The 26965-nt window shown below is 48.2% G+C and overlaps 1 protein-coding gene across 1 annotated transcript in view; it reads right to left on the bottom strand.

The window, feature by feature from the left end:
• Positions 1 to 25602, bottom strand: part of TRIP4 (thyroid hormone receptor interactor 4) — a 48969-nt gene extending 23367 nt beyond the window's left edge. Inside the window, exons 1-11 of the mRNA XM_044980809.1 lie at positions 25455 to 25602; positions 21282 to 21448; positions 20915 to 21051; positions 15080 to 15310; positions 12735 to 12813; positions 10115 to 10244; positions 6666 to 6881; positions 5281 to 5407; positions 3720 to 3907; positions 2445 to 2569; positions 853 to 944 (exon numbers count right to left, since the gene is read on the bottom strand). Coding sequence (XP_044836744.1) covers positions 853 to 944; positions 2445 to 2569; positions 3720 to 3907; positions 5281 to 5407; positions 6666 to 6881; positions 10115 to 10244; positions 12735 to 12813; positions 15080 to 15310; positions 20915 to 21051; positions 21282 to 21448; positions 25455 to 25540 — 1578 coding nt within the window. The 5' untranslated portion in view covers positions 25541 to 25602. The remainder of the gene's footprint in view (positions 1 to 852; positions 945 to 2444; positions 2570 to 3719; positions 3908 to 5280; positions 5408 to 6665; positions 6882 to 10114; positions 10245 to 12734; positions 12814 to 15079; positions 15311 to 20914; positions 21052 to 21281; positions 21449 to 25454) is intronic.
• Positions 25603 to 26965: the final 1363 nt, after the last annotated feature.

Here is a 26965-nt window from a genome sequence, read left to right on the forward strand (position 1 = left end):
GGGAAGAGGGAGGAGCAGAGCTCTCCCTCATGTGAAATGATGTCACACTGGTCAGCTACTTCTTCGCAGCCCAAAGGAAACTCACTGCTACAGTACATTCTGCTTTAACCAGAGCATTCTTCTCTGGGACAGCCACTTTATCAGCTTCTTTCTCAAAGAATCCACTTAACCTGTGGATAGGGACTGGCAGTGACTGCTGCTTAACTGGGATAGCATTCACATACATTCTGTTTAATAGGGACCAGTCAAGGAAATAAATGCTGTTTAATCAGATGTCACACCGGTGTGAATTTTAAGCTCCTAGCTCTTAATACAGCTGGTGCCAAACAAAGCTGAAATGCAGTGAGTACAGCTTTAATCCAGGACAGTAGTGCTTCTCCTACAGCGGTCTGCAGAGTGCCATCAGGTGTGCAGGTGAGCCACGTCTGTCACAATAGCCTTGTTGGCACCAGGAAAGCCAAGAACACCTTTCAGCATTGGTTCCCCTGAACCAGTGCTGACTGGATTAAACAGAGACAATAAGAATAATGTAGACTTGACAAAACTACTTCCAAAGCCATACCAGAGGCTGGCTTCCATCATGCTCCCAGCAGCAGCAAACACTGTTTTGTCTAGTCTGTACCAGCACTTAGACCACTCTCCACACTGGTCCAGGGGGAACTCTGGCTGAAATGTGTTCTCTTCCCAGAGCACACAAGAGTAGTGGTTCTTCTCATCTTAATTTAAAACATTTCTTCAGTATTCTCCTTACTTTCCCATGGATCAATGTACAGATACAAGTCAGGGTAGTCTGAAGATCAGTACGTAGACAGTTAAAAAGTCAGCTCGGATAGGCTGGTTTTCCTTACTCACCTGCTCCTTGAATTGTTCTTGTGATAGACAATCAGTCAAGTCCACACAACCCAGGAGGCACCCAGAAGGATAATCTCTGGGAAATTCCACATCTGCATCAAGAGAAAGAAAAGGATTGAACACACTCTCTCTCTCTGTGATTGTCCCATTTCTCAGTAAGCTCTTAACTGGAAACACACACTCATTTGCACATCTCTCCCACTCAAACTTCTTGAGGCATAAGAAAATTTAAATCATAGAATCATAGAACATCAGGGTTGGAAGGGACCTCAGGACCTCTAGTCCAACCCCCTGCTCAAAGCAGGACCAATCCCCAACTAAATCAGTGTTTATTTAGTGTTTATTTTCTGTAATTTCTTTCATATTTTGGGACACATGGTGCATTGCTTAGGAAACATGATCTTGGAAACTGGCTTAAGCTGGACAGATGATGGTAAAGACAAAGACTGTGCATGGCTCTGCCAACACATCTCCATCCTGCCTTGCTACACCTCTGCTGTAATGTACTGGGGCTCCCAATACACTCAGTCCATGCACCTCCATCCTGATAACCACCACTCCCATTATTCCAATCCTGAGCCAGCCCTTTAGCAGAAACTGCCAATGAGCACAATACAGCATTTTAGATCATGCGTTGCTTTGGAGATGGAGGCAACTGTCAACTGCCAGCTGAGCCAAAGTGACCTTAATAAAAATAGACTAACTCTTGTAAAGCACCTTCCATTTGTAGATCTCAAAGCAGTTTACAAAGGTCAGTAACATTATCCTCATTTTACAGATGGGGAAACTGAGGTACAACGCAGGTAAGTGACTTACCCAAGGCTACCCAGCAGGCCAGAGCCAAGAATAGAACCCAGGTTTCTTGAATCCCAGTCCAGTGCTCCAACCACTGAGCCATGCTGCTTTAAAAGCAAACACGCACAAAAAGCCAAGATGGTGTGAGATTTGGGGCTCTCATTCCTGGCGAGGGATGTTAGCAACATGCTTTTGTGCATTTCTCCCCTGTTGTGGCTTTTCGGGGAGCAGTATGGCCGATATTCAGTTCCTTGCTCTGATGAGGCAGAAGGAAATCCCTAGGCATCACATTTGGGCTGACTAATATCCAGAGGTGCTGCACCAAGAGGTAACATCTCCCTGGCTATGCAGCCTGGACCAGGTTGATGCCTCAGGCTCACCTAGCCTCACAAGAGCGAGAGATCTGCATGCTAACCTGCAGCTTTTTATTCCTGGCCTCCAGGAGGCCAGAACGTATGACAGCATTTGAACTTCAGCGCACCAGCTCCTTCGTACATTCACAAGCAATGACCTATTGCCTGAACCAAGAACTAAGAGGCATTGCTGCCAGGAGGTATTGTCAAAGTAAGATGCAATTCACTAATGCTCACAGCTTGTGACTAGTCAAGAGGACAGGGTTGATCTGCTTCATGACACCCTTCTGGCTGAAGAAATGCAGAAAGGAAGAAGGGAACTGAAAGGAGAAAGGAATGTTAATGAGAGAAGCAGCGATAACTGCCCAAGAGCGCCTGCTTTCTGCCTCTGCTCATGACATTGCTCAAGGTACCAAAAATCAGAGACTCAATAGTGAAGTTCACCTTCCCGGAGCAGCATTCTGTAGGTGGCCTCTAGCTCAGAGATTTCTTGAGGGGATGGTCTTTTAGCAGTCGCTGCTATCCACAGCCGTCCTCTGTGGGATGTGTACCAGGTCCTGCCCTCCACCCTAGAGAGAACAGAAGAGAATGCAGAACTGACATACCAGCTGAGATCCCACATGGCCCAGTCGTCAATGGAACGTTTCACTCTGTGATTCCTGTTGCCAACCTTTGCCCTGGTTGTTTTCCTCTTCAGTGAGGAGGGCTGTTAGTGAGAAGACTTCTGGAGTCAGTGAATCTCATCAAACGACTTATTTACGTGGTTTAGTCACTCTACTCTGACTTTGCAGTACCCAGAAATCAAGTCCCTGTATTCCTAGGGGCCAGGCTAGGCAGTGGTCAATATGCAATCTCATGGGCAACATGGCCCACAGACTTAGACAAAGCCGTCAGCTTCTGCCCTTTTCTTTAGGTGCAGCTCCCAGATTCTATGGGGACAGCACGAAAGGCTCCAACTCTATCCGAGTGGCTGGCTTACAGCATTCCCAGGCTGCTTAGATCCAGGAGCACGGTAAGGTGGGATCTGGAGTCTCTACAGCCTGAGGAACTGATCAGTCTGCTTTTCAGAATTAAATGTAATCTCCTCAGAAACTTCAGAAAAAAAAATCTACAGAAATTCAGAGATTTCCCAAGACACCCCAATTACACTGGAACAGGGAAACAGCAGCTGATTTGTCTGGAAAACTGCCTTGTAAAGCGGAAGCTTGTCTAGTAACACCTCCTGGCCCTCCCTCGGGAACCCAGCTCCTAGGCATGGAGCACCGCAATGCTGCAGGTTATCTACCAAGGAATTTGTACAAAAATAGCAAAATATTGGAGTATTTTCAGGCTTTCGTTAATTATCATCATAAAGAAGCTGGCTCTTTCCAGCCTGCTCAGCTCCAAACCCAACAGCCTGCTCGGATGAAGAAGTGCAGCTCCCTGTTCGTACATTTCCCCCAGGGAAGCGGGCTGCGTGTGAGATTAGAGAGCTAGATGGAAAGTGCCAGTGGGACTGTACTGGGCAATAGCTTAGGACCACCGAGTCCTCAGCATGTATCAGAACATCAGTGCAATGTAACTGATTTCTGTCCTTACGGTATGAGATTTGGGAACTGTTCTCATTGCGGGCACTATGTTCGGGGCGGGGGGGGGATTACAAAGCTGTTGGCATAACTGCATTTTGTTCAGGACATATCACAGATCCATGACCTTTTTTTTTTTTTTTTTTTTTTTTACCTTTTGATTCCTTTTACCAGCAAGGAAGCCCAAGGCTGGTGCATGCTGAGACACCAGCCATCATCCGAGATCTCCTGTAATTCTCGATCCTGAATCCGTAACCTGTTCCTTTCGGAGGCAGACTCATGCCCAGTTTCTGCAGAATGGGCAGTTTTTCTGTGCAGGAGCAATCCAGTCTGGTCTACCCACTTCAGCATGTTCAAAACAAACACATAACAGAAGGTTTAACTCTTGGTCCAAATCACTTTAAGTTTTTCCTTTACTTAAGAATAACAGTGCAGAAGGCACCATGGCCTAGCCCCCCTGCTGGATTAGATCTGTCCATTCCTTGGCCACTGGATCAGAACCCTGCTCTTATTCTCGGGATACTGCTGGGTAAGCCAGACTTGAACCCAAAGGGGAGGGAAGGGGGAGAGAATCTAACCTGGGATGGTGCCAGTGAAGCTAAGGGCAAGATGTGGGCCAGGTGGCCACCTTTGTCATGCCCCCCATAGAGACCACAAGCCAAGTATACGAAGGAGTGCAGAGCACTCATCAAATGGAGCACCGCATGCCAAAGCCTGGAGTCTCAGCATGACACTCCCTGGTAGCAGTCAAAGCAAGAGAAACTGTAATCTGCTCTATGTAACCCTCACATTGGCTGCCCTTGAACTAAAGGGCAGATTTAAAGAGTAGAACTATCAACCGCTGGTGTCCCAAAGCACAGACGGCACATTCATAGTGTGTTCACAACTGAGCAACACCCTGCTGGCGGCACTGGGAAGAGTTTAAGGGAGGCCAAAGGGATTGTTCAGACAATCTGCTGACGTAGCATCCTCCCCCTCATTGTGGACTGCCATATGGGATATTGGCATTCAGAGCCAGCCTTCTGGTGCAGCCACAGACCCCTTCTGGGTGCACAAGCAGTACTCATGGCCACTTATCACATGTCTTTTCCTCTTGAGAGGGCAGGAAAAAAACCAACCAGCTATAGCCCAAGAGCTCCCACAACTCTCAAAAAATACCTGGATGTACAAAAAAGGTTAAGTGGAGGCAAGAGAGGCACAAAGCCTGGTATGAAGACAGGGTTGGGTTTAACTTGCATTATCTGGCATGGCCTGTCACAGACTAAGAACAAGTGTATATTAATGCTTGTAAGTGTCTGAGCACAAATGGTGCACAGGAACCAAGGACAGACTAGAAGGGACACTTGCAAGTGGAGAGCGTGACTGAGAGGGCACAACTGAAATCTGGCAGGTGGATTCTTATAAATGAAATGTTAAAAGGGAACCTCCTTTAGACTGAATGTCCAGAAACCTTCCCAAGAGCGAGATACATCGGGTTGAGGAAGGGGCAGGAAATCCACTGCTCAGGGTTAAATACGCCACTGGCAAAAATCCTGCCCAGGCCAAGAGGTTGGGATGGACTAACCCACCTAGCTGGCCATTTCCATCTCTAGCTCAGATGATCCTAATCCCACAGAGGAGGCTGGGGGACAGGGAAGAGATGCCATAACTTCCCATACTTGGCCCATGTCTCTTGGCAGTCACTGCTCAGGAAGGAATCAGAAATGGGCACTGACCAAGGGGGCAGGCTGGAGAAGGTGGGGATTCACCAGAAGCCCAGAGCTCTCTTCAAACTTCCCCTCAGGGCTCCTCAACGGCTTGCTTAAAGTGCCACAGTTAATGGCATCTAACGTTTCATCCAACCTGCAAGGAGACACAAGCTGTGTTAACACCTCCCGGCCTCCCCATCCCAGAAGCACTTCCTGCCATCTCTCCCAGCCAGGCTGCTCCCCTGCTGCCTCCCTCACTCTGATACTTGGGCTCCTGCAGACACTCAAGGCATGTCTGCTGTAGATATATAGCTGCTCTGCCCTGCGTTCTCCTAGGGAGCTACTGGCCTGGAACGCTGACCAACGTGCCAGCTTAGGACAGTTCTGCCTGTAAGTCAGACAGAGTGCAATTCAGCAGGAACAGTCAGTACTGAGAGCATGGCCCTGCACAGCATAGGGTAGCCCTGTAAAATTGGCATCCAGATCACCCCTGGTCAGTAATGATCCAAGGACACTGGTCACAGAGCAAGACTCTATCTAAAGTGGTTATCTGGCACCCCGTAGTATCTGAGCCTCACAGTCTTCAACAGCCCTGTGAGATGGGAATGATGGTACATCTCAATTTTACAGTTGGGAAACTGAGTCATGGACACGCTAAGTGACTTGCCCGGGGTCACACAAGGAGTCTGTGACGGAGCAGAGACTTAAACAGTCCCAGGCTTGTGTCCAAGCCACTAGACCTGCCTTCTGAGAGCCACGGTGGCCTGGCCAAACCGTAATGTGGGCAAATCCATTTGGGATGTGGTGTTCTTCACTCTCTCTCTTAAAAGCTGGGGGGCAGTACTGTACACATAGAATGGCTGCCATGTTCCATCCCAGAGGATGCTGAATTTCATTTGTGGGGGAAGTGATCCTGTTACAGGGAGTCTGGAAGATGCCCAGGGATGCAAAGCTCTACAGAACATTATATTATTGCTTCCTTTTTGCCTCTTCTTTATTACTAGGCATATTTGCACACAAACAGATTTTTGCTCCTTAGGAGCATCATCTGCTCCTGAAGCACAAACCCCTAAACTCTCTGTTTGTGCTGTCATGACTACGGCAGACGTCTGCAACACCACAGACAGAGGGATGAGATTGCAAAGGGGGAAATAAGCAGCAGGAGCAAATTGGTTGCTAAGAGCTTAGGATCCTGTTTGTCCCAAACAATGAGATACAGGGAGAAGCACAGAACATTCTAACCGAGTGGCAGGGCTGCCTCTCAAGAGAATGGGCTCTGCAGTTTGTAGTCTGTTGCTGTTGATGGTAACTCAGCTGCCTTGCTAACAATCACAGTCAGTGTTGCTCCTCTCTCTGCTCTCTGGAGCATACTCTGCTCCCTGCCAGCTCGGTGCCTGGTGCCACCTACTCACTTGCTGTGATATTCAGCCATGCTGTCCTGCTCCTCCAAGATCTGCCTGCCAGCAAAGTCAATGGTGATTTTTCTGGCAAGTCGAGAAGCGTGGCGCAGCTCTCGCAGCTCCTCCTCTCTCTTCTGCAGCGCCTCGCGCTCTTGTTTGGACAGCCACTGGTTGGAGTCTGTAGCAAAGTAATCCAACTCATCATCGATGACTTGGGTACGGCGCACACTGGTGAGAGACAGCCAGAGAGAGAAAGCGGAGTGGTACCAGGTACGACAACAAACAGCCCCAGACATACCTGGGAACATCACGTCAGTCACACAGCCACCCCACCCGGTGCTCCCATGACTCCCTTGTGGTCTCTGGAGAACATGGCTTGTCAGTAACACTAAGCCAGAGGCATGAAATTTTGCCCTTCTGGGGGTCATGCTGGCAACTTGTCAGGAACTTGAGGGAATAAAATGGAAAGAGATCACAACTACTCCCATCTTAAATACAGAGGAGAACCTGGGGAGACTACACACAACAGCAAGCTCTGGACGCAGCTCTCATGGACTGAGACAGGGCATCACATGCTAGAACCTGTATCCTCTGCAGGCTCTATAATGAACAGGTCTGGCACGGGCTGCATTCAGCCCACGGTGTGCACACTGTTGTAGTGGCATGGACGTAGTAGAGTGTGATTTGTTCCCTACAGAGGCTGCCCCAGTGTCCTTTACAGATCCCCAAGATTTGCCCCCACTCATGCCCTTCCTTGTAAGCCCCATTCTTCTGGCTGAAGGGGACTGAACAGTTTTCTCTTCCCCAGGGCAGAGAGCACTGAGACCAAAGCACCACCAAACCTCGCAGGCCCAGCAGGGGATGAGGGATCAGACAGGGAATTAAGCCCAAGGCTCCTGCAGAGCCCTGCCAACAGATCACCGGGCTGGCCCCTGGCCTCAACACAGTGCTTGAAAAATTCACTCGGTATGAAACTTCTTCCACCTGGCAATTGTGAACACATCTCGAAGGGCAATGATAGTGAGGAGTTTATCTACTGTACAACGCAGCCTGTCAACCCAAAACTACCTGCAAATTTCATACAGGCCCCTGGGCTATGGGAGATTCTGCGGCTGGGCTCTTTCAATCTCTCCCACTGAAGCTGTTCCACTTTTTCAATAAAAGAAGCGGGAGTGGCTGTGGGGCTGAAGCCAGCATCAATCCCCCCCACTCCCCTCTGCCAAAAAAAAAAAAAAAAAAAGCCGGGAGCAGCATGGGGCTGAAGCCAGGGCCCCACCCCCCACTCTGAAGCCAGGAGTAGCCGTGGGGCTGAAGCCCAGCACCTCACTCCCCCCAAAGCCAGGAGCAAGTGCGGGGCTGACGCCGGGTACTCCAGCGGCCCCTCCCGCCCCCTCTGCTGAAGCTGGGAGCAGTGCGGGACTGAAGCCCCCAGCCCTGGTGCTCCCCGTGGGCAGAAGCCCTGAGCCCATGGGCAAAGTTGGGGAGGCACAAGGGTGTTGCCCCCATCCCCCCAACTGCAGTGACTTACCCAGAGTGGGGCAGTCCAGGGGCAGCTCCACCCCCACACAACCCAGACAGACTGGGTGGCCGGCTGAGGTGAGTCACGGGGTGGAGGTGGCGTTCTTTCCCTGGACCCCGCTATGCGGAGCTGGCCCGAGCCCTGCCAACCGTTGCCCTCCCCAAATAGAAGTCAAACGACGTCTATGCCCAAAGGTCCCGCCCCCCTTGGCCCAGAGCCCTGAATCCCCCCACCCACCCCCACTGGGCCGTGGAGTTTTTATAGCATGTTGATGTGGGACTCAGAAAGAAAAAGGTTGAGAACCCCTGGTTTAGAGTCCTCATCACAGAGTTCCCACAGCTGCTGAAAGGCGAGTACTGTCAGAACAGACAAACATCAGCTGTAGCTGACAGGGCATTTAAGGTGTGTGGTTATGTAGCAAGATGGTCATCTCAGCAGGGGAATTTTCACACCATTGCCTTGTGCAAAGTTCCCATGGTTTTCTTTTAAAGGTGAACTTGTAAGGGGGGGGGGGGGGAATGGGCTTGAGTCTTTCCATGCCTCCTCCCACCCAACAGCAGCAGCAAAAGTTTGTTCTGCTTGTTTTTATATTAGAAATCCAAGCCTTGTCTGCCCTGGAACACCCTGTGGTGACCGGGAGAACTAATGAAATGAGATCACAAGAGAGTAAAAGCGGCAGCAATTGAGAGGGGAAATGAATTTTACTCTGGCTGTTTAAAACTCTATTGAACTCCAATGGCTTCGGATCATGGGGAAGAAAGAGTGTCTGTTAAAGATTCAACACCGCTGGCCTACAGCTAACTTGTAAGAGCTCACAATATACATCCTCAGAGACCCCCCAAGAAAGCAGCACCAGAGAAGACCAGACTTGAAATTCCTGATCATTGCAAGGTAGTAGAAAAAACTATTTAAAAACAACCACCACGCACCATTTCAGGCCTTCTTAATACATCAGCAGAAAAAAGAGGAAAATACCATTTTTTTTTAAAAAATGTCCTTTGCTGGTCACCTTTAAAGGACATTCTCCACTTAGAGAGACAATCTGTTCAGAGGGGAAAAGGAAGATGGACAAGCAGAAAATGCAGCACTACAAAAAAGATTGTAGCTCAAACAAGAACCATCAATGGGCCAAAGAGAAATTCCAGTGAGAGCCAGGGAATCTGGGCACATTTCATGTGACTGAGCCAACCAGCTGATGTACCACTTCCCTACCAATCTCAAGTCCAACAGCCACACAGGCAGGGGCGGCTCTAGCCATTTCGCCGCCCCAAGCACGGTGGCACGCTCTGCAGGTCGCCGGTCCTGCGGCTCCGGTGGACCTCCCGCAGACGTGCCTGCGGATGCTCCACCGAAGCCATGGGACCAGCGGACCCTCCACAGGCACGCCTGTGGGAGGTCCACCGGAGCCACCTGCCGCCCTCCCGGCGACCGACAGAGTGCCCCCCGCGGCATGCCGCCCCAAGCACGCGCTTGGCGTGCTGGGGCCTGGAGCCGCCCCTGCACACAGGAACCAAGTTTTCCAGCAGAAATACTGTTCTCAGCAGTATACAATACTGGCGTGACCACCTGCTGGCTGGTCAGTGGCCAATATGAAATGTACTGATGCTTTCAGTGCAATTCCTAGTGGACAAAACCTCTACAATGGGTGCACTTGCTGGAAGTCTCACCTGAGAGGTTAGGACTGGATGAGTCACAGAGACTAGACTCCCCTTCCCCACTACAGGGCCTCCCATCTGGGCAGGAGGCACCAGCTTGTGATACCACTGCCTGGACTACTCCCATCTTGTGATATTTTCTCCATGATTGTGATCCCACCCATAAATTCAGGTTTAGCAGATTTGCAGCCAAGGCAGTTTTGGAAGGGATGGAATGCTGATACTATTTAGAGCAAAAGTGACTCTGGCCTGCAGGATGGTTTGTGCTATTTCAGCAAGCACCGTACCTCGTTCTGTCAAATTCCAGCAACTTGTCTTTGTGTTTCACAGCCAACTCCAGACCTGTCTTAAGCCGAGCTTCCTGACGAGGCAGCAGGTCCTTGCTGAGGATCTCCATCTGCCCAGAACTCTCAGTACCTGGGATACACAGACACAAATCATGATCTGGTTCTTGGGGATGGGCTATCAGTTTAAACACAGCCCCTGCTGCAGCTGGGCATAGAGATACTCCCAAGAACATGTGACAGTATAGAAAATGGAAGAGGTCACTTGACCAAAAGTCCGGCACTTTTGAAATTGTCCTAACCCCCACCTCCTTGCTTCCCCCTCCCTCCATGTCCTCCTCTCATCCTCCTTTCTCCAGCAACAAATGAAGCGCTCAGATACCATGGTGATGGGCATGGGATAAAAATCTAGACAGAAACCATTTACTAGTCACCTTCCTCAGTAATTTAGTTGTTTAGTTTCTATGGGAAGTAATTCTGCCTGTGTTCCCCGACTTACCCTTATTTCCCTCAATTTCAGATTATGTCTCCTAATTCAAGCCCTTCTCTGGAAGCCCTGATTGTTCTCCTATCCTTTTCCTACTGAAAAGGGATTTCCAAAACCCTGACCGTGGAATTCTTTGCCACAATATGCTGCTTGTTATTTTATTTTCTGATCCTCCGATTTCTCTTTTCTCCTACTCCCCCCACCTTTCAACATGCAACCCCCCAATCCTCCTCTTCCTCCCCTATCTAGCTGGCACTATTTGATTGCCCTCCTTCCCCCTCCCGGGTGTCTTACACTGACTGTCCTCTGTCCCCATGCTCAGCCACACAGAGGTCTGTCCCTCATTAGCTATTTTGATTGGACCTCCCCACCTGAATCTTGCACTTCCCAGTGGGATTGAAATCCAAAAGGCCTGTCAGAGTGACATGCATTTCCAAAGTGGGTGATGTGAAAGGTGTGTGACATCTATGGGTCCAGCCAGCCATATGGGCTGAACAAATTCAACATTAACAGGACAAAAAAGCAGGGAGGAGATGGCAGCAGCAGCCAGCTGGGGGAAGCAAGCACAGTTCCCAAGCCAGCCAGTGGGATTTTCCTCTCTGTTTCCTCTTCAGGAATATATCTCTTCTATTAGGGCGACTCCGAAGCCTGATAAGTCAATGGAAAGATTCCCATTGGCTTCAATAGGCTTTGCATCAGGCCCTTAGCAGATCCAGAAGCTTGGGCTCATTTCTCTCCTATGGCTGGGCTCTGGGAGCAGGTTTCATATTGATGGATATTTTACTCCTGGGCGTGTGGCTCTCTGTAACAGCCAGACACAAATCTGAAGAACTAGCTGTCACGGCCTCACAGATCGTGCCTCACTTCGTCACACCAGCTCAAGCACTGTAAATGCTTAGAGGTTTAGATTCTTTCCTGCTCTCAGGGTGCCAGTGAAAGCCTTGGTTCTGTGACAAGGACAGCCACACTCCAAGTAGGGTCTAGTGGCACTTGATGGGAGCGGGGCAGAGCTGAGCCCTAAAGATCCCAAGTCAGGAGGATACTTCTATTGACACATGTAAAGGAAACTAGGCTAGAGCCCCCCGCTTCCCCCAGATGAAATGGAGTTCAGCTCCTGTCCCCCTTCACCCACACCATCACCAGCGGCACTGTCTGAAATCAAATACGCAGCAATAAAGACAGGGAGATACTGAAAACACCTTCTCAGCAAATTGGGGCGCTGCCACTTAGTGCCAGCTCCTGCTCCTCAGTCACTAGGAAGAGAAGCCAACATTGAGGCCATAGAAGACTAGATTCTAGGCTCTAACCAGAGGACCTGGAAATCCAGATATTTCAGCAAAATTAATGCAGCCAGCTCCAGAAGCCATAGGATTTCACCAGGGGGCTAAGTGTTGTTAGCTCTGCTTCTCCTCTTGGTCCTATTCCTACATTTACCACCCAAGAAAAGTGTAAGACACAAAATCGTTCCAAAATATTAATATCAGCTGCTTCCACAGAAACCTCCCAAGTCCCACTGCTGTATTCCCAGTCCCCTGCAGCAGACACTCTACATGGGACTTTTATTCTAATTTTTAACAACTGCTGCAAGTGCCTCATTTCCACAAATAATTCCAGGCTGTCTAGTGGCCAGCCTTGGTGCACTGTGGTCAGTGCATCATGCACTGCTACTCAAGAAACCCAGGCACTATACCCAGACCTGGTCTCCCCCGGCTAGTGCCTGGGAATCATGTAGAAGAGGAAGCACAACATGCTGGGCAAGAAACAGGACTGATGAGCTCCGACGAGATTCTCATCCAACCCTTCAAGGCCAAAGAATGCTGCCACAGGGCTGCGGTGGCTTGGAAACATTTTGGAGAGCTTTGGTCATCTTCTCCAGGGAGTTCAAATTATGTAGAAAGCATCCAGTGGGAGTCCCGGAATCTTTGGGAAATTTCCCACACAGTTTTCTAGAGCCCCTCCCTATAACCAGAAGGAATAGAGCTATACTGCTAAGAACCGAAAAAGATTTAGGCCCTGTCTACTACATGACACTGGTGAAAACATAGGCATGGGCTCTAGTCTAATGTAATAGAAAAGCAGAGCTGAAATTGTGTATAACTTACTGGATTAACTGCATTACACATGATTGCTACCAACCTGCCATGAGCTTCTTCAGCAGCTTCTGGCTCTTGTTCGAGTCACGCTGCAGAATGTCCTGCTCTTCCTTCGTGCACACCTAGAAGACAACAGGAAAATCAAGGCTAAGAGTGATACTTAGCACCTGACAGCCTCAAAGCCATTGACAAGAGTTAAGGGTGAGCTGCAAAGGATAATGAAGAGCAGGTCCACAGGATTGCACCAGGGTCCACAGACGGTGGACCTTTCTGAATCTTTGCTGTATACAGAAAGAAGACCTGGTTCTCTGCTCACTTTCTTATCTTAGACATCTCAGCAACACCAAGACTGGTTTTCCCTGTTTTTTTGCTGGAGGATTTCAGGGATGTGTGGTTCTCTCACAACAAGTGGGTGGGGTTTAACAAAGGCATCCTTTCTCTCAGGTGGTCACTAGGCACTGGAGTTAAACAGACATTTAAAACACTTTAAAAGTAGTCTGATTAAAACTTCTCTCTCCTCTCAGCTATTCAGCTTTCACTCTCTCATGAAGTCAATTGTACTGGCTTTACAGTCACTACACTGTCCGAGGAAGACAAAAAGTTCAAGGATTTTTGTTGTTTTTTTAAACAAAATCCATCATAACGTTGTGGGGGAAAAAAGGTCAGAAGCCAATTTTTTCCCCCATCAGGCTACCTTTAAAATGCCTTCATTTTGGTTGTTTTAAATAACATATTTAACTCCATTTTGTAGAGACCTCTCAGGAGAAAGGAACTCTCTGTTAAAGATCTAACCCTCCCCCCTCACCCCCATTTTCCCTTCAAATAAGCAGACAGAATGCACAATATGCTGTGAGACTCCCGAGAATTCTTTCCTGCAAAACAAAGATAGGCCCAATTTGACATTTTTCATATTCCTAAGGTAAAAATAAATATAAAAATCCTTTTTAAAAAATGACACGTATGCACAGCCTGCCATAACCACCGTTCAGGTCTTCATCCATCATGAAACAGCAAAAAAGGGTCCAACCCCAATTTTTAGTTTACTTTTCTTTACAGAGCTCTTTTAACAAATTAATTCTCACCCACCCTAAGGAATCAGAGTGTATCTATCCATTTTATAAATGGGGAAACTGAGGGCCAGGAAAATGAAAACGCAACTCGTGTCCTGTGGAAGAACACACGTGAGCTTGAATGGCAAAGAAAATCTGATCACATAAAATCCTATTTGGGAGGCACCTTCTGATCTGATCCTGTCTTGCCTCCCAGCCCTTCCTGAATGTAAAGATCATTAAAAGAAAATTCTAAATATAAGAATGAAATGCTAATTTCTGCTCCAGCCTCTTTATACTGGGTTAAAGTGCCAAAGCAGCATAAATACCCTGGTTCCAGCTGGAGAAGACTTTCCCCAGTGCAGGCACTGTGGAGGATCCCTTTGCAAACCCTGGCAGGCAAAGTGAGTGTGCCAGGAGGCTGCAGTGCTATGGCCCATAGGGAAGCCCCAGGAAGCTGCCATAATTTAGGCAAGCCCCCAGAGCTATGTAAATTACGCCAGCAGCCTCTCCAGCCCTTGCAGTCACCCAAAATCAGAAGGGTTGCAGATGGCTTAAAACTACCTTACTCCCCCCTGCGCTGCAAGTTGGGTACAGCACAGACTCTCATCCTACAGCAGGGGTAGGCAACCTGAGGCACGCGAGCTGATTTTCAGTGGCACTCACTGCCCGGGTCCTGGCCACCAGCCCAGTGGGCTCTGCATTTTAATTTAGTTTTAAATGAAGCTTCTTAAACATTTTTAAAACCTTATTTACTTTAAATACAACAATAGTTTAGTTATATATTATAGACTTATAGAAAGAGACCTTCTAAAAATGTTAAAATATATCACTGGCACGTGAAACCTTAAATCAGAGTGAATAAATGAAGACTCGGCCCAGCACTTCTGAAAGGCTGCCAAGCCCTGCCCTACAGCCTTAGTGAGGACCCAGGATCTAAAGCAGTGGTTCTCAAGCTTTTGTACTGGTGACCCCTTTCACATAGCAAGCCTCTGAGTGTGACCCCCACCACTCTTATAAATTAAAAACACTTAAATATATCTAACACCATTATAAATGCTGGAGGCAAAGTGGGGTTTGGGGTGGAGGCTGACAGCTCGCGACCCCCCATATAATAACTCTGCAGCCCCCTGAGGGGTCCCAACCCCCAGTTTGAGAACCCCTGTTCTTAAGGGACTTTGATCTGAGCAGGCCAATTCGGAAGGGAGAGAACTTTGCTAATTTACAGGAAAGATAAGAAACTAGTGGGGCTAATCCAGCCACATGCCATCTCCACGACCCAAGCACTATAGACTGCGGTTAAGTATGGCAGACAGAAAAAAAGCAGGGGGTTACATACCAGTGTACTACAAAATAAGCAGGGGCCGGAGCCCTCCTGTTCGCAGACAATACGACCACAGGTCAAACAGTTACTGATGAGTTTGTGCTTCTGGCCCAGGCACTCACAGGAGTGGCGTCCAGGGATCAGGACCGCCAGTTTGTCCTGCCCCTCCTTGGTGTATAGGTTGACGAATTTGGCCTTTTTCTTGGAGGTACTGCTGGCACTGCCACCACTACCCATCTCCTGTGCCTAATTTAGAAAGAGCAAACAGTGAATTTAATCTGCATTCTGACTGCAACACAAACATCAGAGAGAAACAGGGGCCCTTTAAACAAAGAGTGGGGATAAACATCCAGCCAGCCACCTGGCCAGCTTGAGTGAAAATGGGACCAGACTCCAAATTCAAACCAGGACGATATCACTGAACAGAAGCAAGCCTCAGAAAAGGTCAGCACCATTTACATGAAAGAAGGACTGCTCAGCTTTGTGTCCTCTCTTTGCAAACTGGAATTGCCTGGGTTCTATGTGCCGGAGAGAAAGTTCTTGGATTCTGCAACCAGGAACTTAGATTAGGTTTTGTTAAATCAAACAAAAACTATAAAAAATCAGACCAGTTATCAAAAGCCCAGCCAACACATTGCTGCAATACACAGTGCTAGTGCTGAACAAGGTGGGCAAATATTATAGCACGGTAAATCCACATTCCTGACACATCTATAAAGTAACCTATGCGGCTAAATGCAGATAGAAATCACAAATATCTGAGAGAATAGACACCTTCTAGCTCACGTATGTAGCACAATCTATAGATTATGTATTAATTATATTGATCAGTTATGAATTCCCAGTAATCACTCTGAGGTTTGATAGGTTCTTGACCCAAGATCAGGCCAAGTATTATTACAATTACTGTTCAGTTAGGAACCCTGATGTGCACAGTTGCAACACTCACACTTTAGGAACCCTCCTGTATTTACAAATAGTTTATTAATTCATTTAGCAAAGTCACAAACACTCTAACCCAGCAGAGTGGATAGATAGGATATAGAATGTACATCTGAATCATAGAATCATAGAATCTCAGGGTTGGAAGGGACCTCAGGAGGTCATCTAGTCCAACCCCCTGCTCAAAGCAGGACCAAACCCAACTAAATCATCCCAGCCAGGGCTTTGTCAAGCCTGACCTTAAAAACCTCTAAGGAAGGAGATTCCACCACCTCCCTAGGTAACCCATTCCAGTGCTTCACCACCCTACTAGTGAAAAAGTTTTTCCTAATATCCAACCTAAACCTCCCCCTCTGCAACTTGAGACCATTACTCCTTGTTCTGTCATCTTCTACCACTGAGAACAGTCTAGATCCATCCTCTTTGGAACCCCCTTTCAGGTAGTTGAAAGCAGCTATCAAATCCCCCCTCATTCTTCTCTTCTGCAGGCTAAACAATCTCAGTTCCCTCAGCCTCTCCTCATAAGTCATGTGCTCCAGCCCTCTAATCATTTTTGTTGCCCTCCGCTGGACTCTCCCCATTTTATCCACATCCTTCTTGTAGTGTGGGGCCCAAAACTGGACACAGTACTCCAAATGAGGCCTCACCAGTGCTGAATAGAGGGGAATGATCACATCCCTCGATCTGCTGGAAATGCCCCTACTTATACAACCCAAAATGCCATTAGCCTTCTTGGCAACAAGGGCACACTGTTGACTCATATTCAGCTTTTCGTCCACCGTAACCCCTAGGTCCTTTTCTGCAGAACTGCTGCCCAGCCATTCGGTCCCTAGTCTGTAGCAGTGCATGGGAGTCTTCCGTCCTAAGTGCAGGACTCTGCACTTGTCCTTGTTGAACCTCATCAGATTTCTTTTGGCCCAATCCTCTAATTTGTCTAGGTCCCTCTGTATCCTATCCCTACCCTCCAGCGTATCAACCACTCCTCCCAGTTTAGTGTCATCTGCAAACTTGCTAAGGGTGCAGTCCACACCATCCTCCAGATCGTTAATGAAGATATTGAATAAAACTGGCCCCTTGGGGCACCCCACTTGATACCGGCTGCCAACTAGACATGGAACCATTGATCACTACCCGTTGAGCCCGACCATCTAGCCAGTTTTCTATCCACCTTACCGTCCATTCATCCAGCCCAGACTTCTTTAACTTGCTGGCAAGAATACTGTGGGAGACTGTATCAAAAGCTTTGCTAAAGTCTAGAAATAGCACATCCATTGCTTTCCCCTCATCCACAGAGCCGGTTATCTCATCATAGAAGGCAATTAGGTTAGTCAGGCATGACTTCCCCTTGGTGAATCCATGCTGACTGTTCCTGATCACTTTCCCCTCCTTTAAGTGGTTCAGAATTGATTCCTTGAGGACCTGTTCCATGATTTTTCCAGGGACTGAGGTGAGACTGACTGGCCTGTAGTTCCCTGGATCTTCCTTCTTCCCTTTTTTAAAGATGGGCACTACATTAGCCTTTTTCCAGTCTCCGGGACCTTCCCCGATCGCCATGATTTTTCAAAGATAATGACCAATGGCTCTGCAATCTCATCGGCCAACTCCTTTAGCACCCTGGGATGCAGCGCATCCGGCCCCATGGACTTGTGCTCGTCCAGCTTTTCTAAATAGTCCCAAACTACTTCGTTCCCCACAGAGAGCTGGTCACCTCCTCCCCATACCGTGCTGCAGAGTGCAGCTGTCTGGGAGCTGACCTTGTGCAAAAAAAGCATTGAGTACACTAGCTTTCTCCACATCCTCTGTCACTAGGTTCCCTCCCTCATTCAGCAAGGGGCCCACACTTTCCTTGACTTTCTTCTTGTTGCTAACATATCTGAAGAAACCCTTCTTGTTACTCCTAACATCTCCGGCTAGCTGCAACTCCAAGCGTGATTTGGCCTTCCTAATTTCACTCCTGCATGCCTGAGCAATACTTTTATACTCCTCCCTGGTTATTTGTCCAATCTTCCACTTCTTGTAAGCTGTTTTTTTGTGTTTAAGACGAGCAAGGATTTCACTGTTAAGCCAAGCTGGTCGCCTGCCATATTTACTTTTCTTCCTACACATCGGGATGGTTTGTTCCTGCAACCTCAATAAGGTTTCTTTAAAATACAGCCAGCTTCCCTCGACTCCTTTCCCCGTCATGTTATTCTCCCAGGGGACCTTGCCCATCAGTTCCCTGAGGGAGTCGAAGTCTGCTTTTCTGAAGTCCAGGGTCTCTGTTCTACTGCTCTCCTTTCTTCCTTGTGTCAGGATCCTGAACTCGACCATCTCATGGTCACTGCCTCCCAGGTTCCCATCCACTATTGCTTCCTCTACTATTTCTTCCCTGTTTGTGAGCAGCAGGTCAAGAAGAGCTTTTCCCCTAATTGGTTCCTCCAGCACTTGCACCAGGAAATTGTCCCCTACACTTTCCAGAAACTTCCTGGATTGCCTGTGCACTGCTGTATTGCTCTCCCAGCAGATATCAGGGTGATTAAAGTCACCCATGAGAACCAGGGCCTGTGATCTAGCAACTTCTGTTAGTTGCTGGAAGAAAGCCTTGTCCACCTCATCCCCCTGGTCCGGTGGTCTGTAGCAGACTCCCACCACGACATCACCCTTGTTGTTCATACTTCTAAATTTAATCCAGAGACTCTCCGGTTTTTCTGCAGTTTCATACTGGAGCTCTGAGCAGTCAATATACTCACACTATCCCTTACAGAACAACCTGAAATGTTAGCCAATATCTTCCTCACCACCACTAGCCATCATTCTGGCACCTCCCAACAGCTACCTCCCTCTCTCCTCCTGCCCACAGGCTGGATACAACTTTTATATGTTACGCTGATACCACTATGTCTAATGCCTGTTCAGCTGGGGTTTCTCCCCTCTTCCTTATTTATATTTCTTCACACTACTAAAGTTGAGGTGTCCTCCTGTAGGTTAGTATATTAATGATCTCAACTTATCATATACATCAATTCATTGCCATGGCACTCTTGTTGTCAGGCCGCTACGGATGTTCTATCCAAAAGCGGGCATTTGCTCATGTTCCTGTGGTTGGCTGGTGTCATTATGGACAAAATTCCTCTCTACACATTCTATTTCCAATTCCCCAGAACTTAGGGTGATCATTAGACTATTTATCTGTGCCAAAGTTCATAGGCCTCAAGCCCTGTGCTACATGCTGAAACCAATGTCTTACAGGGCACAGGCCTGTAGGTTTCTAATGCTAAAGCTAGCTCTATATACTGCACATCTAATCCACAATCCACCTCTCCCACCCGAGCAGGATTTCTCCATGCAGTGTATATTCTTTGGCAATTTGACATAATGTAATTTACTATTGTTCTCATCTGAGGCACAATATTAGCAAGACTGGCAAGTTACTTTTCATGTTCATCTCTCTCAGGTATATACTTTGTCTTATGCCGAGGTGACTCTGATGATAGATGGGACAGGATACCATGGATGATGGCTGCATGAGTGGCTGGTCAGTGGAATTCTCAATCTTTTCCCTCAAGTCCTCTTTCATCTTGAGCACTGAAATGAGTTCTCGCTTCCTTCAGGACTCTAGCAGGCATTGTATAGGTAATGTTTCTGATAGAGTTTGCTTCCCACAACTCTTAGTGGCAGAAAAGGAAGAGATGCTCTGTGGGATAGCTGCCTAGAGTGCACCGCTCCAAATAGCGCTGCAAGTGCCGCAAATGTGAACATGCTATTGCGCAGGCAGCTGACAGTGTGAACACACAACAGCGGTTTCCCTTCAGCGCTCTCTGAGCGGTGCTGTAACTCCCGGCGCTGTAACTCTGCCAGTGTAGACATACCCTTAGACATGAGCCAAAATCTAAGACACACGCTACCTTTTCCATTTCAATGTTAGCTTTGTATGCATTAACGCTGCCAGGGATAATCATTTATGTTGCTTCTGGGGATTGGTATCTTCAATGTCTATTACATGTACTAATCCAAGCTTTCATTTTTTAAAAAAAATTATGTCTCTTGTCCCCATGGTTGTGCAGAGAACCTTGAAGATATAAACAGAGTATAAGCCAATGCAGTACTGTGAGCATGAGTCTGCAGAGAGCCTGAAACAACATGTGTGAACTGCCCCATTCAATCCAGTGGGACTATTTATTCTAAGAGCTAGTTTACACTGGCAACATTAAAGTGCTGCCGCGGCAGTGCTTTAACGTGGCTTGTGTAGTCGCAGCAGTGCTCTAAAAACAGTCCCAGCGCTCTAAAAAAACCACCTCCACACAGGGCTGCCCAGAAGATTCCGGGGGCCTGGGGCAAAGCAATTTCGGGGGCCCCTTCCATAAAAAAAAGTTGCAATACTATAGAATACTATATTCTCGTAGGGGCCCCTGTGGGGCCCAGGGCAAATTGCCCCACTTGCCCCCCCACTCCCTCTGGGCGGCCCTGCCTCCACGAGGAGCATAGCTCCCAGTGCTGGTGCACTGTCTACACTGGTGCTTTACAGCGCTGAAACTTGCAGCTCAGGGGGGTGTTTTTTCACACTCCTGAGCGAGAAAGTGGCAGTGCTGTAAAGTGCCAGTGTAGACAAGCCCTAAAACTTGCTGGAGGTTTCTGCTAAAGTGATTAGCCCTGAAGGTCTGCTTTCTGTGGTCTGTTAGATCTGCTACCCTAGTCCAAAGTGGTATTGCTCCAGGCCATGTTACATGCAGTCGTTTAGTAAAGAATGTCCTATGCTACCAGTGCTAATGAGTCCCCAGAACAGTTACATCTGTTCACACAGTTAGCTCCTATTGCTGGAAGTCAGTTGCGGCTTGCACAAAGCCATCTGTTTCCTCCTGTTCCTCTGTGAGACCCGTTTGCTCTGCATTCCACAGTTGCCACTCTGCCCTGGCTGCCAGGCACACTCACCTTGGCCAGATCAAGGGGTGTTTTTACTTCCTCTGCAGGCAGGTTGGGCTCAGCATACAGAGATGTTTCTTGCTTGTTCCTTCCTTTGCGTCTCCCTCTCTTGCCTTGGTCTCCAGCCCGATGCACATCTGAAATCTCTAAAGGGTTGTGCAAAGAGAGAGGAAGGTGCGTTAGCTAGCAGCAGTGAATATTGATGACCTCTTGGTGAGGGTGATCACTTGGTTTTAAACCTTCAAAATGGGCAGAAAGGGAGATCCAGGACCAGCTGCAGAAGATGCTTTGCTGCCCTACTAGCATCTGCTAATCAAGTAAGTTTTGGTTACTTTTGATACTTTCATCCTACCACCCACCCTCTACTTTGACCCACCGTCTCTTTTTCTATACACTGGCAAAGGGTCGGAAGCCGGCTGAGAGGACTTTCTCCATCGGGTTACCAGCTCTTCTATAAACTGACTCTTCTTCCCATCTGTCCCCTGGATGAGGTCAATTACATACTCTCGGATCTCCTCCTCATTTTCAATTGACAAGATGTACCTGGAAGGGGACAAAAGAAGAAAACTGATAACATGAGTATATTTTCCAAGAGACAGGCAACACCAAAGCTAACCTCAACTTCCCCTCCACACTCTTTGAATCAAGTTACTGCAATGAGCATGGGAGAGAAGACGTTACAAAAAAGGCCCAAGAGGAAGACACACATCTGAGGAAGATATGTTTGGAGAGATCCCTTGTTATTTCTGGACCAGTGAAAAAAGGGGAGGGTCAGATACCTTTCCAACCCACCCCCTCCCCACCAACACAATGACAACTGCACTCTCCCTACTATCAAAGGAAATTAAAACCACACTGCTCACTCCATACTCCCGAATATCTAACCACAAATCAAGTCCAAGACAATCTCATCGGTTTAAATATTATTGAAATTAATATTTCCTCCTTCTACTTGTCTACAAACACCAAAATCTTTTTTCAGAGTGGTAGCCGTGTTAGTCTGTATCAGCAAAAAGAATGAGGAGTACTTGTGGCACCTTAGAGACTAACAAATGTATTTGGGCATAAGATTTCGTGGGCTAAAACCCACTTCTGAAGTGGGTTTTAGCCCACAAAAGCTGGGTTTTAGCCCACAAAAATCTTATGTACAAATAAATTTGTTAGTCTCTAAGGTGCCACAAATACTCCTCATTCTTTTTATCAAAATCTTTTGTCCTTCTCTTTCACCTTCGAATGGAAGAATATCAAAGCACTTTACAAACAAACCCCCTTAGAATCATAGAATCTCAGGAGGTCATCTGGTCCTGCTTTGAGCAGGGGGTTGGACTAAACCCAACTAAATCATCCCAGCCAGGGCTTTGTCAAGCCTGACCTTAAAAACCTCTAAGGAAGGAGATTCCACCACCTCCCTAGGTAACCCATTCCAGTGCTTCACCACCCTACTAGTGAAAAAGTTTTTCCTAATATCCAACCTAAACCTCCCCCTCTGCAACTTGAGACCATTACTCCTTGTTCTGTCATCTTCTACCACTGAGAACAGTCTAGATCCATCCTCTTTGGAACCCCCTTTCAGGTAGTTGAAAGCAGCTATCAAATCCCCCCTCATTCTTCTCTTCTGCAGGCTAAACAATCTCAGTTCCCTCAGCCTCTCCTCATAAGTCATGTGCTCCAGCCCCCTAATCATTTTTGTTGCCCTCCGCTGGACTCTCCCCATTTTATCCACATCCTTCTTGTAGTGTGGGGCCCAAAACTGGACACAGTACTCCAAATGAGGCCTCACCAGTGCTGAATAGAGGGGAATGATCACATCCCTCGATCTGCTGGAAATGCCCCTACTTATACAACCCAAAATGCCATTAGCCTTCTTGGCAACAAGGGCACACTGTTGACTCATATTCAGCTTTTCGTCCACCGTAACCCCTAGGTCCTTTTCTGCAGAACTGCTGCCCAGCCATTCAGCCCCTAGTCTGTAGCAGTGCATGAGATTCTTCTGTCCTAAGTGCAGGACTCTGCACTTGTCCTTGTTGAACCTCATCAGATTTCTTTTGGCCCAATCCTCTAATTTGTCTAGGTCCCTCTGTATCCTATCCCTACCCTCCAGCGTATCAACCACTCCTCCCAGTTTAGTGTCATCTGCAAACTTGCTAAGGGTGCAGTCCACACCATCCTCCAGATCGTTAATGAAGATATTGAACAAAACCAGCCCCAGCACCGACCCCTGAGGCACTCCACTTGATACCGGCTGCCAACTAGACATGGAACCATTGATCACTACCCGTTGAGCCCGACCATCTAGCCAGTTTTCTATCCACCTTACCGTCCATTCATCCAGCCCATACTTCTTTAACTTGCTGGCAAGAATGCATACATGGCAGATGAAGGAGTTAATCCTGACCTATTTCACAGAGAGGTTACATGATATGCCCAAGATGATGCAGGAAATCTGTGTCAGAGCCAGGAATAAAAAACCCCAGGGCTAACAAATCACAGCCCCGACCTAAACTGCTTCATAACCTATACACATAACACATCAAAATGAGAATGCCCACATAGAACAGACTGGACCTTCACTTTAAAAGTGACTGATGAAAGTGGAGGAGAAAAAAGGTTGTACCCATGTTTGTTTCTTTATGATGTACAACAAAGGCCCAAAACATTTTACATGTACTGGAGAATTTCCTGAGGGTCCCAAAGAGGTAGACTGAGAGCGTCCCAATCCTTAAGGTGCAGGAGTACTGATTTTCTTCCAACTGTTTGTACCACAGTGTTTGAGTTAAACCGGTGTTGAACAATAAACAAAACTGTAAACAATGTGAATAATCTGTCCTTTGCAAATCACGTTGCACTTGCTTGGTATCTGCAGTGTCATAAACCCATTAATTCTCTAATCATTCATAGTGTCTTCCAGGAAAAACAAGAATCTTGAACGTAAAAGAAAGCAGCTGAAGCGGAGGGAGATTAAAAAACAAAAACCAAAAAAAACACCTTTCAGATTATTTTTATCCATCAGAAAGAAGCAAAAGAAGGGCAAACCCAGTTTTTCCTTTGCACGTAACCTTCCAGGGCTCATCCAAAGATGAATAAACAATAAACTGCACAGGAGCTGACACATCTACCTTCGAAGGCTGAAGGGCTAAATGAGCTCTGCTAGGAATCAGACACTCAACTAAGCCATTCCCTGTCCTGAGACACCCAGTGCTGCATTTAGAGGCTCGCCCTAAAGGTTACAAAAAGTTACCTCTGAATTTGGAAAGGGACCTCAGGTGAGGAAATACCAGCATGATTAAAATTCTCTCTCCCTTGGAAAGGGATACAAATCCACTTCATAATGTCTGTATAAGAAAGACTGCAGGTGTGATGGGAGAGAAGAACTGGCACAGTTATATCATAGGGAGAAAGACTATGGATGGGTCTTCCCAGCACAATTAGCTCACCATACTCAAGTTTACTGCACTCGAGTACCTGTAGAGGGACCATAATTCAATGGCTGCTTGGTGTGGTGCTCTGTCCCACTTTGGTGGCACTAGACCATGTACAGATTGATGAGTCTGATACAGCAGTGGTTCCCAACCAGCAGTACACGTACAGAGGTCTTCCAGGGAGTACATCAACTCATCTAGAGATTTGCCTAGTTTTAAAACAGGCTACATGAAAAGCACTAGCGAAATCTGTACAAACTAAAATTTTATACAGACAATGACTTGTTTATACTGCTTTCTATACTATACCAGTGTTTCTCAACCCGTGGCCATTGACATCAGTGGGACCACCCATGTGTATAACATTAAGCAACAGTGTAAGTCTTTGGAGGATAGAGGCCTGAATGGAACAATCCCCTCTCCTCCTCTCCATGGGAACTGTATCTACCTTTGGTTTAGCGGAGGGATGGGCAAAACTGTAATAAAAATACCAGTGTTAAACACAGGCCACTCAGCTGTAACATGCATTAACCCCCACACGTGTGCCAATCAGTGCACTACACAATACTTTTATTCAACAGGGACACCAACAACTACACCTCGATTAAACAAAAACCTGAGCCAATAAAAAAAAATGGAAAAGAGCAAAGACTCCTTTTTGCAAGAAAAGCTCCTTCTCTTCAACATCCAGTGTATGGCGCGTTAGGCCCATGAACAGTGCAAAACAGATGTATGTAGTAGATTAGTTCCTGGCTCCCGGAGCTCCCAGGGACCAGAGAGACAGAAAGACCCACCAGGGCCCATCCAGGCCACCTCAATCCAAACTAGGTGGGGGCCCAAGTGGGGTCAACTGAGCCCTACAGCAGGAGCTACAGAGCTGCAACCTGACCAGTCCAATTTGAATCGGTTCTTCTCTCTTACCCCTCCCACCATCTACCCAACCCTCTCTCTCCCCCCGCCCCCATTTACCCGCCCCTCTCCCTTCCCCCACCTTCTCTCCTACACTTCCCCTCCCCCCGCCCCCATTTACCCGACCCTCTCCCTTCCCCCACCTTCTCTCCTACACTTCCCCTCCCCCCGCCCCCATTTACCCGACCCTCTCCCTCCCCCCGCCCCAGCCCGCCGCGCACCCCACGATCTCCTCGCTGACATCCAGCCCGAAGTCGCCGCGCAGCTGCTGGATGCACCAGGCCAGGAGCGCCCCGGCAGCGGCCATCTCTGCCCGGGGAAGGGAGATCTGGGCGCACCGCCGGCCCCAGCGGCGGCTGGTGCAGCACTTCCGGCCCGCCGTGCAACACGTGCCGCGGCGCCGGGTTCCGCCGTGCTGCCGCCTGACCCAGGCCGCGGCAGCCGCGGAAGGGCGGGGCCTGAGGCGGCCCGGCGGGGGAAGCGGCGGAGGGCGGTGCCCCCGGGCCCGGACGGGAGCGCTGGCACCCGCACGGCCTGGGCCGGGTCCTTCACGCAAAGGCCTGGAGTGAGGCATGGGCGCGCCGGGCCGCTTAGCCCCGTGGGGAAGCCCTGGGGGCCAGTCCTCACCTGAGCCCGGTCGGGGCCTGCACAGTGCACATGCTTCAGAGGGCCACGCCCGGCCGGCGCTCCGCCTGGGGGCTGCGGTGGCCTGCACTGGGAGGGGGAGGTGCCAGGCGGGGCCTACACTCCCTGGGGGGTCTGCACTGGCCGTGGGGGAAAGGAGGTGTGGGTCTGCAATGGCTGGGGGTGGGAGGAAGGTGATGGACTCCATTGGCTGGGGAGGTGGGGGCCAGTACTGGCTAAGGGTAGGGGAGGTGGGGACGGCAGAGGCTGGTATCAAAAGCAGGATAGCTTAGCAAGGCCACATTGAGCTTTAGCTTCACTGCAAAAGTGTCTTTTTACACTGAGAAAGCAGCAAAGAGTCCTGTGGCACCTTATAGACTAACAGAAGTATCAGATGCATCTGACAAAGTGGGTATTCACCCACGAAAGCCCATGCTCCAATACTTCTGTTAGTCTGTAAGGTGCCACAGGACTCTTTGCTGCTTTTACAGACCCAGACTAACACGGCTACCCCTCTGATACTTTTTACACTGAGGTGACTAACTTGACGGAGCATCTCGCTGTAAAATCCTGGTGGAGACAAGGTACAGGTTTTTTCCTCCAGGCAGCTAATCTAGGTCGACGCTGTACCCCCAACCTGGGGTTTATTTTGACTAGATGCATTGAGGTACAAACTACAGCCCTTGTCTCTGCTAGGATTTTACACTGAGATCCTATCTCAAGTTAATAAAAATGAAAATATAGACTAGGTGGCTGGCAGGAAGATAAGGACTTGGACTAGAGCCATCAATTGAGTACAAGTCAAATGTGCAGGAAATGGCAAAGGAAGAGAGTGCGTATTGTTTGTTTTTGGCCAAGAGGGAGGTGAGTGAGGCAAGTGGCAGCATTCTAACAAGTGCACGTGGGTTACGGCAAATAAGTCTTTCATTAGTAGTATTAGTACTGAGTTCCTAGAAATATGCCCACCAAAGCAATGATGGTGCCCATCAAGAAATATGCCCACCAAGGATTCTTGAGAGCCTAAGAAGGGTAGGAACCGAAGGCTAGTTTCCCTCTCTGTGTGACAGAACTCATAGGCTCAGTGACAAACAGTAACAATCATAAGTGT

The sequence above is a fragment of the Mauremys mutica genome, chromosome 11 (genome assembly GCF_020497125.1).
Source record: "Mauremys mutica isolate MM-2020 ecotype Southern chromosome 11, ASM2049712v1, whole genome shotgun sequence".
Taxonomy (NCBI): Eukaryota; Metazoa; Chordata; order Testudines; family Geoemydidae; genus Mauremys; species Mauremys mutica.